General features: G+C 38.1%; 1 protein-coding gene across 1 annotated transcript in view; it reads left to right on the top strand.

Moving 5' to 3' along the window:
- The window catches only part of nrg3b (neuregulin 3b), a 271,247-nt gene extending 258,058 nt beyond the window's left edge, over positions 1-13,189 (top strand). Inside the window, exons 8-9 of the mRNA XM_028030068.1 lie at positions 5,413-5,595; positions 12,217-13,189. Of these exons, the coding sequence (XP_027885869.1) occupies positions 5,413-5,595; positions 12,217-12,967 (934 nt within the window). The 3' untranslated portion in view covers positions 12,968-13,189. The remainder of the gene's footprint in view (positions 1-5,412; positions 5,596-12,216) is intronic.
- The last annotated feature ends 2,010 nt before the right edge of the window (positions 13,190-15,199 follow it).

Below are 15,199 nucleotides of genomic sequence, written 5' to 3'. Positions count from 1 at the left end.
CTGACAGTCAATCATCTGTTGGGACGGTTCTCACAGCCTGTGGAGGCAGGGGAAAACTAGACTGTGATGGATGATGTTGAAATGCTTTCAGCTATTGACCTGAAAAACTGGACCACATTGTGAGCTATCAGGAGAAATGCGCCATAAAAATATGTCAATATGGCCCCCATCAATAATACGGCAAATGTTTACCTGTGTGTCAGAGGCTTATCACTGGGCACGGACGTGTGCAGGTTGACTCACTTGTTTGAAAGCACGCTGCATCTGTTGAGCTGGGACTTGGCCTCAGCAATTTAGATATCACTAAAAAACACCTGTGGCCTCCTCTCTGACCATGACAAATCAGCAATCACACAAGGGGCTCCCCGAGCAAACACAAGCAGGGCGCTCGATTTGTGGTGGCAACACTGTACGCTCCAAATTATCATAAAGTACGCTGATTTAGCTTGGTCTTAAAACATCTTTACAGTAAGCCATATCCATATGGTGTAAGCTTTAACAGATGGCATGCTGTAGAATTCTATGAGCCAGGAGAATCCAACAGAGGTTTCAGTCGAACAAGGAATGGATGGCACCCTGTAACACGCTTAGATTTCAGGAGGCAGCTCTGGGTTGGAAGTAAACAGACAATAATAAGACACCTGCAGGTACGCTGCACAATCCACCTCCCCCCCAAAAAGTCTCTGCCAAAGCAGGGTATTTATCATAGTAAAGATTTAATTATTCAGAATGCTGTAGCATTTATCTGGAGCATGCATCATAACAGTACATTATATTGAACCATCATAGTACAGATGTCAAAGCCCAGCGCATGCAGTAAGATGAAGAATTCACAAGTCAAACTTTGTCAGTTAAGCAATTACCTGAACCACTCCTCTCCAAAGAAATGTAGGGGTTGTTTCTTCTTTTTTTGTATTGTATTGTAAGATTGTATGTCACTACAGACATTCATCCATAGTAAACTAATATTAAAGTGAGAAGACAATTCAACACATGACCCTGGAACAAGACTCTGTGACATCAAGCTCTAGCAGTCTACGTACATGGTAGACTGTGTTTCTGTGTTCGATATGATGTAAAGCACTTTGAAATGCCTTGCTGCTGAAATGTGCTATACAAATAAAATTTGATTGATTGATTGATTGATTGATTGATTGATTGATTGATTGATTGATTGATTGATTGATTGATTGATTGATTGATGGTGTGCCTTATCTTACTGTTGAGGTACGCAGGACCTCACACTTGCTTGTTTTGTGTCATCATCAATTTACCAACAAATGAATATGGCAGGTGAAACTTCATACAGTGCCATTTTAAATCATGTGTGAGAAGCACAGCGTAAAGATAATATTTCTAAAACAAAGCTTGATAATTCAAACACTCAACAATAATACCTTTTCTCCATCTTCACCTTTTTGCCTGGATGGTCTGACCATCTGTACTGGCCACACCTGCACTGAAACAGTGAAAGCTCACCTAGTTGTGAGCATATTTTTGCTAAACGTAGTGACAAACCACTTCTAGTGACAAACCACTTCAGCTTGTAAACACTTCTAAGGTGTTTACAAGCTGTTGAGAATAAACAGAGTTCTGAGTGTCGTTATACCATTACAGCATAGGATCTGAAAGTGCTTCTAAATTTTAGACCAACACCCGAATTTTCAAGCCATCTACCTATTGTCTATACCTGCCTGCCCTTGCAGGGTTGGGGAAGGAGATTTGGTGCCCATCTCCAGCTATCACTGGAGATAGCAGGCTACACCCTGGACAGATTGCACACATCCTCACCTAAGGACATTTTTTTAGGGAGATCAGATAACCTGACAGTCGTGTTTTTGGCATGTTGGAGAAAGCTGGAGTACCCGGAGAGAACCCACCCATGCACTGGGATTCAAACCTAGGACCTGACAACCAACTGTGCCAACATGCAGCCCATTTTCAAGCCAATACTATATTAAAAAATGTATTTTCCAGTGGTACTATTTTACATCAACATTTTTGCACAGCTCACTTTGTTTCCTTGTCCTCAAAATTTTATGCAGTCTCACAAGAAGGCAAGAAGTTTGCTGTGGTAGAACTGAAGAAACCCGAAATGTTATCATGACTGAATTATTAGAAAACTGTGGAAAGTAGGCTAATCAATTCCTTAAATCAGCCAGCAAGCTTGAGTTTTTCCACATACTGAGAAGAAAACCTAGTGAGCATCAGGAGTGCTATTCTGTGTGGGTGTTTCCTGCTGGTTTTGTGGAGATCGGTGTTTTTCCCTGTTTGTGTCTCACCGTTTCAAACTCAGTTCAGGTCGTTTGTCACACGCTGCTCCCCCTCAGTCTGTCGCTCTTCTCTGCTCTTCTTCAATAAGCAGAGGAACAATGAGAGGAACTGGTTAATTTACGGCCAGCCGTTCTCTCACAACAAAGCTTGTTCGAAGTAAGTGAGCTTTTGATTAAATGCAGAGATAGGCAGCTCTCTGTCTGTTTCAGACTTCTATATTTTCAGGATTTTATCCTCCGGGAATTTCTAATAAAACACTTTTTTTTCCTTGCTTCCAGTTCATTCTAATTAGAAAATAAGCTTGCAGATAGTTAACAATTCCCCACTATTCCACATTATTTACGTTGGTTTCCTGAAACATTTGATAGAAATATATGAGGTGCAGAGCTGACTCTGATATTTGCTCATTGTTCCAAAACCACAAACATCATGAAAATATCCATATGGTAGCTGTTGTGTTGTAGCTGTACTGAGCAAAAAGAGACACATTTAACTTATAAAGAGGTCATATATAACTGTTCACTGTAAAAGTTCTTCTATCACTTAATCTTTTCCACCTAATATTCTGTTACACCCCAAAAAAATTAATGTATTTTATTAGAACTTTGTGATTCAATTTTGTTTTAATAAAAATTTAGAAAGGTGTACCATTTTATCAAGTCTTATTTATTGACACCCCTGTTTATATGTATATATAAGCCCAATGCAATATATTGTCTGTAAAGTCACCTAAAAGTAAACAGTGCCCCCTATAGATATATTTGATCTGTGAAAACTTAAGCGTTTTTGAACTTTAGTGAACAAACGGGAAACATGAAAACCAGTGAACATTCGCATTCCAGCTGAAAAAAAATTACCTTGAACATCAAGTAATAGTTCAGATCAAAGCATATGCATGTGCTGGAGTGACCCAGTCAAAGTAAATTGTGTTATAGATTTCAGGTAAGATTTGAAACGTAGTCTTCTCTCATAACTTCCCTTCAATCTGAGTTTGAGTTGTTTTGTGAAGCGGATTGGCCAAAATTTGCAGTCCTTTGATAAATGCTGGTAAAAATGTACCCCCAAAAAATCTAAAGGTGTGTCTGAGTATTGGATCAGATGGGTTAAATACAAAAATGGTTTTGTAAATGTGTGTATCAAATTTTGTCTATTTTTCAATTAACCGTATGAGCTCTGTTTGGTCATAAAATCCCTTTCTATTGAAATAGATGGTCATAAGATTTCAATGGCTCGCCTATTTTCCATGCTGGTTTTGACCCAGTTATTTAATTTCCAGATCATTATAGTAGTAACAGTAAGATATGGGTTAGCAGGAATCCCTAAGTTTTAAAATCTAATTCTAATATTAACTGAGGTTGAATGTTGTGGTCCTGTATACAAAGAAACAGTTTGTTCCTATAAGATGTATCCACACTCGCATATTACAAATACAATATAAATTGTAAAACTTTGTAAGATAACTGTGTGACATAGTTTTTTTTACTGCTACGGGGACTAAAAGATGTGTTTTGAACTAGGCCACCTACTGTGCTCTGAAAAAATTCAAACAACTTGCCTAGACAAAAAGAACGTGGCTTCCATCATTTGACAGCAACAGGAGATCTGTATCTCGTCAACATCCCAGAATATAGCAACACAGTTCACTGAAAGAGAAGGTCTACCTTTATCCTTCATGTATTCCTGTTACGCTATTTAGTGTGTGCTTTCGGCTGAGTGAATGAAATGGGGGTTTGTTAATCAAATAGGATGGTTCCACTATTTAAGTTAGTATATTACCCTTAAAGTGTGACAGAGACAATCCACAACAGAGTATTTAGTGTAAGGAATTTAACCCGAATGAATTTTACTTGAATTATTGCCTGAAGACAAAATAAAATCCCAGATTGACAGTAGTAAAATGGTTGCTTGATGCACATCAGTATAAATAAATTTGACCAGAAATCATCTTCAGAAAAAATGCTGTATGTGCTAGAGGTTTGTAGTTGTAGTTTTCAGTCCTGCTCAGGCACAGAGTATGGGACTGTTTGTCTTTGGTAGACTTTTTTTACAAAACGGAAAAATATGGAATTCACTGCTAACACTATTAAAACAGTGGCATGAAAAGCTTTAAGGCAGCAGATTAAACAGGCCATGATAAATATAAAGAGACAAATGTATGCAACCCAAATACAGAGGACCAAACTAATGGAACCCAGGGAAATTAAAAGAACAATGACCACATTTTTTATCACTTCATGCTCTTTGTGTGCATCTGATGGTTTAAATGCACCTGCTTCTGTGTTTACATGTTGTCTGCAGGCGTGTGTGTGTTTGTATATTTGTATGCATTTTGCACAACACCTCGCAGAGACCAGCTTCTGTCAAGATTAGACCTGTTTCACTCTATCAAACTGCAGGAAAAAAGATTAACCTGAACTTTCAACACGACAGAGCTGCCACTGACAAGGATTTATTTTTATTTTTACGCATGCATAAAACACCTGCCATATAAAGGCGCACGTCTAAGCGGCATGTGGGCTTTGTGTATCTCATTAATTACAGTTTAATGCATCAGCAGCTAGCAGCAACTAATTCAAATGGAAGGTGTGTTTATCTTAATTATTTTTGGTAATACAAAAGCAAATATTTACAGCTTTATGTAGAAGGAGAAATAAATATAGTTACATGTTGAGAATGTGGCTTGTCATGCAACAATAATTGATTTTGAACTTAAAGGTTTCTAAGAGGAAAATTCTGTTTTCCTCTTGTTTTAACCATAAGTTATTTCTTTCAATTAAATGTATAAATTTGACATTTAGCGTATATGTAATTGTGATTATTTCATATTTATAGATGCTTTAATGTACATATTTTTAAGTCTGTTTAATGTGGAACGTTTTTTTATCTTATGTAAGAGAAATGCTGCATATTTCACACCAACCAAGACAGATCAATATCAATGACGTATTTCATTTGTAAAGTGCTTTTAAAGACATTCAAAGACGCTGTGGAGTAACAAAGATTAAAAGCAACAATGCCAACAGCAAGCAATAAAGGGAATTTTAGACATTAAATGCAATCAAGACAAAAATAAGATATTGCAAAAGTAGTTTTAGCTTGTGATTTTTAAAAGCCATATTTTTTCCCTTCTGATTGCAGGAGTAGTTCCCTTTCACTCAGCCCAGCCCAGCAGCGAAGAGAGGTCAACCACTTCAGGACCCCACCCATTTCCAGAGGGAAGCACAAAATATCGACAAGCCTAATAGACAGCACCAGAGTGACCGGGCATGTCTACAAACACCTGCAGGAGGATGAGTCAACAGACATGGAGCCCATAAGAAGGTATTTCTCTCTTTTTTGTTAGTTTCATCATTCTTGTTTGATCCTGAAGGAGAAAATTCCCTCTGCCCATCTTTGGACCGGGGCCACATAATCGGTTCAGTGGCACAGATATCTGGACTAACTGAGGTTAAGTTGTTGTGGCGGAGAGAGGACTTTGGGAGAAATTAGTCTGCAACTGTAATAGTCAGTTCAAATCTCGAGACTATCCTCAAAAATCCGATCCAAAGAGATAAATGAATATGCCGTGCCCTCATTCAGCTCCGTCTGCCGTTATTAATTTGGAGAAAACACTTGATTCCAAATCCTCAGCCACATCATGGTGCTGAGGAAAATATGAGCGAAACTCTAATCCGTCTTACAGATGCCACTGGGCGGCTCGTATATGAGCAGAATTGTTTTATCTGACTTCTTAAAACAGCATAACAAAACTAATTACCATATCATGCACAGATTCAAATTCATTTCAAACTGTGCACAGTGGCTCTTAGTTTGTATCTCAGTGAAATTCTTTATTTTATTTTTTTTTTCTTCTAAGTAGAACAATTAGACAACTGTTGAACGGAACCAAAACTGCATTTTATTACAGTCCTTTCAAAAAAGATTCATATCCCTTGATTTTGCACATTTAGTCCAAATAATTAATAAGTAGGATAAGGTAATTGTAGTTGTCTTTGAGCCTGTCTGTATGAAGTACCATTAGAGAACATGTCTTATGAATGGGCGCTATGTAAATAAACTGAGTTGAACTGTAATTCATGATTATATTTTCCTGCAGGTCTGTTGGGGCATATCTTTACCCTCTACCAGCTTTGCACATCTAGACACTGAATATTTTTGGCAATTCCTCTTTGCAAAATACTGACGCTCAGTCAGACTGAAAGGAAAAATTCTAATTTCAAGTTTGCACCAGATTTTCAATTGTACTTAGATCTGGACTTTGATTGGACTACTTTAAAACATGAAAAATCTTTGATCTAAATCATTCCATCATAGCTGTAGATGTGCAGTATGATGAGGGCCATTTTAAGTCTTTTGAATTCTCTACAAGGAATGACCTGTGTTTAACTCAACTCTGACCAGCTTTCATGTCCTTCCTGAAGAAGATCACATCATAATGCTGCCACTAAGATGTTTCACATTGAGGATCTTGGTTAGGATGATGTGAGGTGAAGGTCCTTGATTAATCACAGCATTTTGAATGTATATAAAATGCTGATGTAAACATGTTAAATTTTAGTCTCATTTGACCAGAGCACCTTCTTCTGAATTTGCTTTGCCCCCTAATTGACTTGTGGCAAATTGATAATTGTTTTCTACTCTCAAAAATCACTATCCTGTTGCCACCCCTCCATAAAGGCTAGACTTGTGGAGCGTCCCACTAATAGTTGCCTTCTAAACAGATTCTCCCTGCAGAGTGGTTGATTTCTACAGCTCCTGCACATGTATGGGTCTCTTGGCTCATTCTTTGATTGAGCCAAGAGACCATAGCTGTATGGTTAATGCTCTCCTTATTTGGCCTGTCAGCTTATGTGGAAAGCCATGTCTTGGTAGTTTTGGAGCTACTCTTTGGATGTTTTGTGATTAAGCTGGATTAGATAGTTTTCTGAGAGATAGGCACAGATTGGGATATTATTTTAGAACTTCCAGAAAGAAGTACCCATAATCAGCTTTATTGGCCAAGTTTGTGCACGCAACAAAAAACATTGACACGTAATATCTATCTATCTATCTATCTATCTATCTATCTATCTATCTATCTATCTATCTATCTATCTATCTATCTATCTATCTATCTATCTATCTATCTATCTATCTATCTATCTATCTATCTATCTATCTATCCATCCATCCATCCATCCAATATAGCACCTATATATATATGAGTATAATTACACAAGAAGAAGACAAGGTTGAACTGAAAAGATGCACAGTGTTCATTCCCAGCAGAGTAACTGTACACTATGACTCTTAAGTGTTCATCAGCCTGAGGTAAGGAATTGTCTCAGTGGTGGCTTGTTTTTGGAAATGAAGGTGAAAACCTCGAAGGTAAAAGGCAAAACAGTTTGTATCCAGGGTGTGTGGGTGTGTCTGTAGACATGTTAGCCTAAAGGCTCCAACACACTCTGGCGTACTTCAATTGGCGCAGCTCCGTGTTCTCAAGGCAAACTCAAAGCAGGCATCCATACAAAAGTAAATGAAGGCTGCGTATCTGTACTCAGTGCTGGTCAGTAAGCTGGTTGGCGGGTGGTCACATCGAAGTGTTTTGTATGTGACACCACGCTGATAAGGTTGAGAGTCTGCGCCATCTTGTGGATGTAGTTTAATCAAATTTCAAAGATAGTCTGATGGATAAAATTGGAAAATTGAAGAACTTGAATGATACATCAGTGAGGGAATATATGGACTTTCAGAGAACAAAAATATAGTTGGGTAAGGATGAGGCAGTGCTCCGACCTCAGTGGAACTGTAGGAAAATGAAAGAATTTGCCACAATGTAGGAAATCAGCACTGTTTTTCTAAGGGACATAAAATATCAAAACCATTGCTTATAGTGAGAAAAACACAGGAAAGAGTACGAGGGATGTAACCACTTTGTGAGACATCTTGGATTTTCCCTGTGCTTATCAGAATTATGAGGCTGGGCAGCCAGTTGACCTGTTTTGATGCACATTATCAGAGATTGGATCCGTTTCAGGTTGGATTAAAAACAAAGCAAGCTTTTGGCAGAGTCGCCCCACATCAGTTAGCTAACTGGAGACTTAAACAAGTTTCAAAAGTAGAGTCTGATCATCTTCCTAACTGGCATACATTCAAAGGAGTCAAATCTCTGACACGTTTGTTATCAAAGAGGCAATATTTACCCAGTGTGCTCAAGGAGAGAAGGGATTATATTAATGCAAACAAAGCTGTTCAGAATGATTGTTGCACAGCAGCTCCCAAACCTGCAAAAATATTGATTTCCTTCTAGTCATGGAGGTACACATTTTCCAAAGTATATTTTTGTATACCGTCAGGCACCATCATGGGCATCTGTTCTTTAACAGTCAATCTGAGAACATGTAATTGTTTCAGCTTTTATTTATAGAGACAGCTAAGAGCACGTGTAGGTGTAAATAACAGTCCTGGTTAGCATATAGCTCAAAATACAAAACAACAAAACCTAAAAAATACCTAATTTGCTGTCATCGAGTGAAGCTGAAGCAATGACACTGTTAACAGATACGTCTGTCATTAAAACAGCGGTGTCTCCCCTGTGTATTCCCCACCCTTAAAAGAGCACAGCGATGTTCCTATTAGCGAGCCATCCTGACTGAGCGTTTCAGCAACTTGTAAGATACTGCGCAAAGCTGCCAAACTCTTTATGTGACCTATTTCCATAATTTACATTTTTAAACAAAGCTCTGTGGAGCCTGCCAGGCGGCTTGTGTTGGGAAGAGATCCTCCAGGAGTCATTTCCCCCTCTAAACAGACACTCAGAGATGTGCACACACTCTTCCCCTGAATAACAAACTAATAAAGAAACTAATGAGGAATATTTCTGCTTGTTTTGTTTTTTTTAAATCACAAAGGAAAAATCTGTTAGCGGTAGGCAATTAACTCTTACACACATTTTCCAAACGGTTTGAAAAAAAAAAGCTGAAGTAAGAAGACTTATCATCCTCTTTGGGACATGACTGCATTTGTACAATTAAACAACTTGGATATCATTATGCAATCTATTCCAGGTTAATTTTCTCAGATGCAGCTGAACCAGATATTTAAGCACAGTTCACTCTATTAATAAAACACACATTTATTTTTTCTTAATATCTGCCGTTAAGTCCATTAAAATATTTCTTGTTTTAGATGAGTTCAGGTCACCAAAATTATTTCTGTTTGCTAAATGCTAGAGTAATGAGAGAGATTTTGTTTACTTACTTTTTGCTTAATCAAATTCAGAGATTTACATACTTTTGTTCATATTCTGTAGAATTACCTTTTCAATTGTTTGTTCTTGGGTCAAACATTTCAGGTATCCTACTATAAAGTGCTCACATATATTTTCAGGACTTTTTTCCTCCTTACTGCACTGTGGCTACTCTATATATTTTCTATAGAACTGGGAACACAGATCTGCAATGACCACTCCAAAATATGGGCGTTGTTGTCTTTAGGCCAGTTTTAACTCATCATATGCTTTTGGTTTTTGTTCATTTGTAACACCCATTTGTGCTCAAACTTGACTTCCCTCACTGATGTATTAAAATGCTACTTCAGCAATGGCTTCTTTATTGCTGAATTGGTGCAGTACTTTAATTTGGATAAAGAGACCAACATGTCCAACTATAAATCTTTCTGATATTTTGACCTATTTAAAAAAAAATCCATGTTGTCTCAGAGGGATGAAGTATACAGTATTTGATATGTCTTCTTAAAATCCAATGACATTTGTTCCACCATTGAATATTGTGCATTAACCAATCAGAAGCTTGTCATCATTAACTGGGATTTTCCAAATTGTCTAAAGGCATAGAAACCTTAGTCTATGTAAATATTCTTTTCTTGGAGAAAGTTATGAAAAGATGATATCTTATTATCTTTGCAATAATAAATGTTTTTGTACCTTTGATCCAAACATTGGGTTTGCCTCCTTTTGGCTTAAAAATGACCTATTTCTCAACTTACGAGCCACACATCAGCAAGCTCACCGGCCCCTCCCCCCTGCTTCTCCTCCTCAACCCCCTCATCTCCCATGTTGCCATGGATACACCCTCTCATTTCTGGAAATGAGAAACAGGAGGCGGAAAGGAGAATGAGTGAGGGGGGCTGGAAGCAAGGACAGGAGAACGACTGGGCAGAGATGATGAGAGGAGAGAGGAGTAAAGATGGAGGCAACAAAAAAAAGAAAAAAAACCAGATAGGGGCAAAGATGGCAAACAAACACGAGAATACTCTTCTGTGTTTTCCATTATGTGGCAACAAATCCCCGCAGTCAGTTTTATTATCCAGTGTCAAAACATTTACCCATTGCAGACCGGGATGGAATTGAAGTCAAATTCGCCGTGGGAGTTATTTTTAGATAAGTTTTGATCTGACGGATTTACCTCCAGCTTGCATTTGTCCTTCTTATACCAAGAAGGGAGTGAGAAAGTAATTCAATTATTTAAACTCAGTTATGCTACAAACAGTCTCAGAAGGCTGACAATAACACTGACTGTCCCCTTAGGCTGCAGCAATATTAACTCTCATGTGCACTTGACTCTTGATAAGTTTCTTTACGCCACCCGCTTTTCCAACTTTTTACTGCTCTGGGAACCTGCAACAGAGTCACTTTTTCAAAAAAGATGCTGGTGATGGGAAATATCAGACTCACATGTAAGGCCATTTTTGCCCTAAATGTTAAAATTGAAGACCTGTCAGAGGAAGCGTAATGAGCCTCGGCTTTTAAAGTAAAACTAGAGCACAGTGATGTGTGTACAACATGTTCATGTGCATATCTACAGCAGCCATGGTAAGGAATCCAGCTGCTCTGCTGCTGGAGCCTTTAAACTTTGATGAGGCACACTAGGCAGTCATAAGAGAATGGATTTCTCAGTTAAACATTTATCCAGTAACAAACAAGGTTGCTCATGCTGAGAATTATGAATAATTAGTCAAAGATTGTGCAAGAACAATAACTAAATAATAATTATTATGTTGGTGCAAGATTTTGTTTTCTGTGGAAATGCATTAAAATGTAAAATACACATGGTTACTTCATTTGTGTCTTTATGTTCTTTATTAAACAGTTTTTTTACTTGTAGCAACAGAATGTCTTGGATAAAAAGGATAACATAAGGCAAAAGTAGTTATGCTCATCAACATCTCCCTAGTTTGTCATGTCAAAAACATTTATTTTCTGACAAAAGTCAAGGATGATAACACAAATTACAGTAGAACATAATTGCAAAGTAGAAAAGTGTGGTAGGGATTTGTATGGATATCTATAATACAAAGTTTATTTTTGTATCACCACCATTTTCTGAAATACTACAGAAAGTCTAAGGATATGTCTCTACCAGATTTTCTCATCTAGAGAATGAAACTTGTTTCTTGCAACAAAAGAATGGGCATGATGCCATCACCATCATGTGTCACGAAAGGAATAGTGTGCCAAAAAAGTTCAATTTTGCTCTCACTTGTTTGTGGGAAAATGCTAACAGGACTGATTATGGCTTTCTTTCACAAATAGCTTTCTTCTTTTCAACCTTTTGTAAAGGTCAGATTTATTTATTTTTTTTAATTAAAACTGTCTGTCCTGTTTCCAGATTGTCCACAGTTGCCATGCCCCCCTCTGACTGCTTCAGTAATTATTCTCAGTTTAGGTGACCTCTGTTTACTGAAGGTAACTAGAACTTTATTTAGTCATAGCAAAGTAAAAGGGACTGTTTACAAATTCATGCTCCATTTTCAAATATATAATTCCATTCCTCTTCACAACTGTCCACTGTTTTGTGTTGTTTTATCATATACAATCCCAATGAAATGCATTATAATATGAACACGAAAAGTTAAAAAGAAATGACTACTTTTGCAAGACAATGTTAATGCCTTCCACTCTTATTCAGATGCTGTCCTGTTTGTTCCCTCTTTTGCCCAAAGGTGTGACTCAGCCAGCAGAAAGGTCGGCGCGCTCCTCACCAGAACCGCTCTTGCTAACACTACTGCCAGAAAAGGATGGACCGAGGTCCCATGCACCCGCCTGGACAAGGGAACCACTTTCCTGCCACACTCCCTGCGTGCTCGCTCTGTACCCATCATCCCGTCACTCCAAGCATGTGACCCCGAGGCTGAATCTGCTCGCACGAGTGACCGGAACCAAGCGGGGCTCCTAAAGTGGCAACCTTCGCTGTCAGGGGAGCTGGCGAAGCCCACCGGCAATTCTCCCCCTCCTCCTGGGAACGTCTGGTTAGAGACGGACATTTCAGCCCGCAGCATCAACCCCCATGTTGTCACACGTGCTCTGCTGGAATCCGAGAAGAATCTGGCAAAGGCTTCCTGCTCTGTTGAGTTCACAGGGGAAATCGTGCAAGGTTTAAAGCAGAAAAGCCTCTCCAGCCAGGAGGAAATGTACGGATCTCACAGTGAGAGCCGTCGCGGTGGCACAAACACTCTGGAGGCGGAGGCTGAGACTGAGCCGGAGTCTGACGGGAAAGGTGTCCAATATTTAGCTGGAGCTGCGCACACGGGGAGTGGAACCAGTGGTGTGAAGGTGGAGGGCCAAAGAGAAGTCCAGGGACAGTGCCAAGGTCAGACATCTCTCGCAAACAGAAGGGCAAACAGCTTCCTGGCCACCAAAGGACCCAGCTGCAGAGGAACTGGAAACACTTATGCCAAGCCCTCTGCGAGCTGATTGGATTAACTTTGTAAAGCTTCAAAGACACCATTTCTAATAACTGGATACCTTTGCTGGTGGCTCGGGATGGCTAGACTGGGACCATCTGTGTGGCCACATGGACCAGTAACAGATGGCGATCAATTCCAACGGGAGATTAACAGAGTGAATTGTTGAGATAAAAAAAAAACAAAGAAAAACTTGACACAAAAGACATGAAGCCACAAAGAGACAAACAAACACACATTGTGAATAAATGTGACTCTATAAGAAAAACTAAAGCGTGACTCGAGTGGAAGCTTGATTTAAACAGTGTTATGAAGAAAAGTCACTATTTAAAAAGAGCTTCTACTTAGAAACCAAAATAGTGTGTCATCTCTATGTTGTTTCTCTATTGTAAAGAAATGAAATTATATATGTCATATAATATATGTCATATAGGCATATATATATTTGACATACAATTGTGACAAAATAAAGAATAAGATAACAGTGTTAATAAAGAGTTGTTTTTCATCTATTTCTTTACTCGATAATTTGATCATTCATAGTATTAGACAAATATACCATTGCAGAAAAAATGTGTCCAATTGATTTTAAATATGATGACATATAAAGAAAAATACACCGTTGGCACCACTGGTTCTGACATCAAACCAAAGGGTGTTTCCATGCATTTTACTTAAAGCTTCTTTCTCTTTGCATTTTAATCGTTTCTAATTTACATTTGCCTTGAAAACTAGGAGTTCTAAAAGGCTTTGCAAGTAAGTTATGGTGTTCACATATGCAACAATATGCAATTGCTTTACATTTATTCCGCTGCTTCTCCACATTGAGAAGAGCCAGTTGAGGTTGTGTAATTTGTGTTAAATTTCATTGTCACCTGGAATTTAACGGTCTTACATCACATCAGCATCCTCTAATGTATGGATTTTACCTGAGCATTTCAGGTAATTTGTTGGTGTCAAATGCGTATCAATTATAATCCAATTGGTTTTGCATGGATGTTGTATGTAAATTCTGGGTTTTATTTGAAGGTTTTCTCATAAGCGTTAAGTGTAATTTAGAGAATCACAATCATTTAGAGAGTCGTGAGAATCACATATAACTTAAGTGTTTTAACAAAAGCATTACAGCAATTTATTTTTATCCCATGGCGATCATCTGCAATTCATAGGTTTCACATGGACATTGAATGCATTTCAATGGTTCCACATGAATGTAAACTTAAATCAGGCTTACTTGTGTGGTGCGTTTCAGCAGCAAAGTTGTTCAGAGTGCTTTCCGTGATAAAACAAACATTACATTTTGTTAAATGCCTCTATCAAAATCATTTGATGGCAATCATCAAATATTTTAATGAAGATTACAATAAATTAGTGTTCCAGTTATTATTACTCATGTGGGATTTTAGCTTTGATCTAAAGGGATTCTGTGCTCCAGCCTCATTACTGTTTTCTGGAAATTTGTTTCAGATTAGTGGAGGATAAAAACTGAATGCTGATTCTCCATGTTTGGTTCTGATTCTGGGGATGCAGAGCAGACTTGAACCAGAAGACCTGACTAGCCTGGAAGGTTGATACAATGACAACAGGCATCACACTTCTAAGCTGACCTGGATCAATAAGGTTCTCCAATCTCCCAAAAGGTCTTTAAACACTATCACTATCCGCAGCAGATGTACAGTCTGTGACATCTTCTTTCTTTCTTGAAGAGATAGAAAAAAGACCAGCAAATATTTTAGAGAAGAGCTGAGAAACACCGTCCTTAATTTATTCATCCATTGCAGTATGTTGGTATGTAAATCTTATTTTCTGAAAAGTAGTCATATCTGGAATAGATTTAACAGGTGGATGTAACAAGCATACTAAATTTCCAAAGATTTCTGTTATGATTTTTTTCCCCAACACTGTGTCTTCCCTTGCAATAGGATTCTCTTTACCCTCAAAATGCTCAATTTAAATATATTAAACCAAACAATAAGAGAATGTGTATGTGTTGTACAAAATAAAAGTAGCCATATATTTTGAGAGACTGTCCGAAAGAAAAGTGTTGATTAAGATCTCTTCAAAATTACAAGTCTGGAAACTCTGAGAGCAAATTGCCTTAATAACAAAGGTTAATGCAGGAGTTTTGCTGCATTCTTCCTACTGATGTAGCTGGCAGAGAAAAAAGCATTTATTCAAAGTTATCCTTTTATTTTTGCAGAAGCTGACAGTTTTCACAGCCATAACATAACTTGACACTATT

The sequence above is a fragment of the Xiphophorus couchianus genome, chromosome 10 (assembly GCF_001444195.1).
Source record: "Xiphophorus couchianus chromosome 10, X_couchianus-1.0, whole genome shotgun sequence".
Lineage (NCBI taxonomy): Eukaryota > Metazoa > Chordata > Actinopteri > Cyprinodontiformes > Poeciliidae > Xiphophorus > Xiphophorus couchianus.
This window is presented reverse-complemented; position numbering and strand designations above follow the sequence as displayed.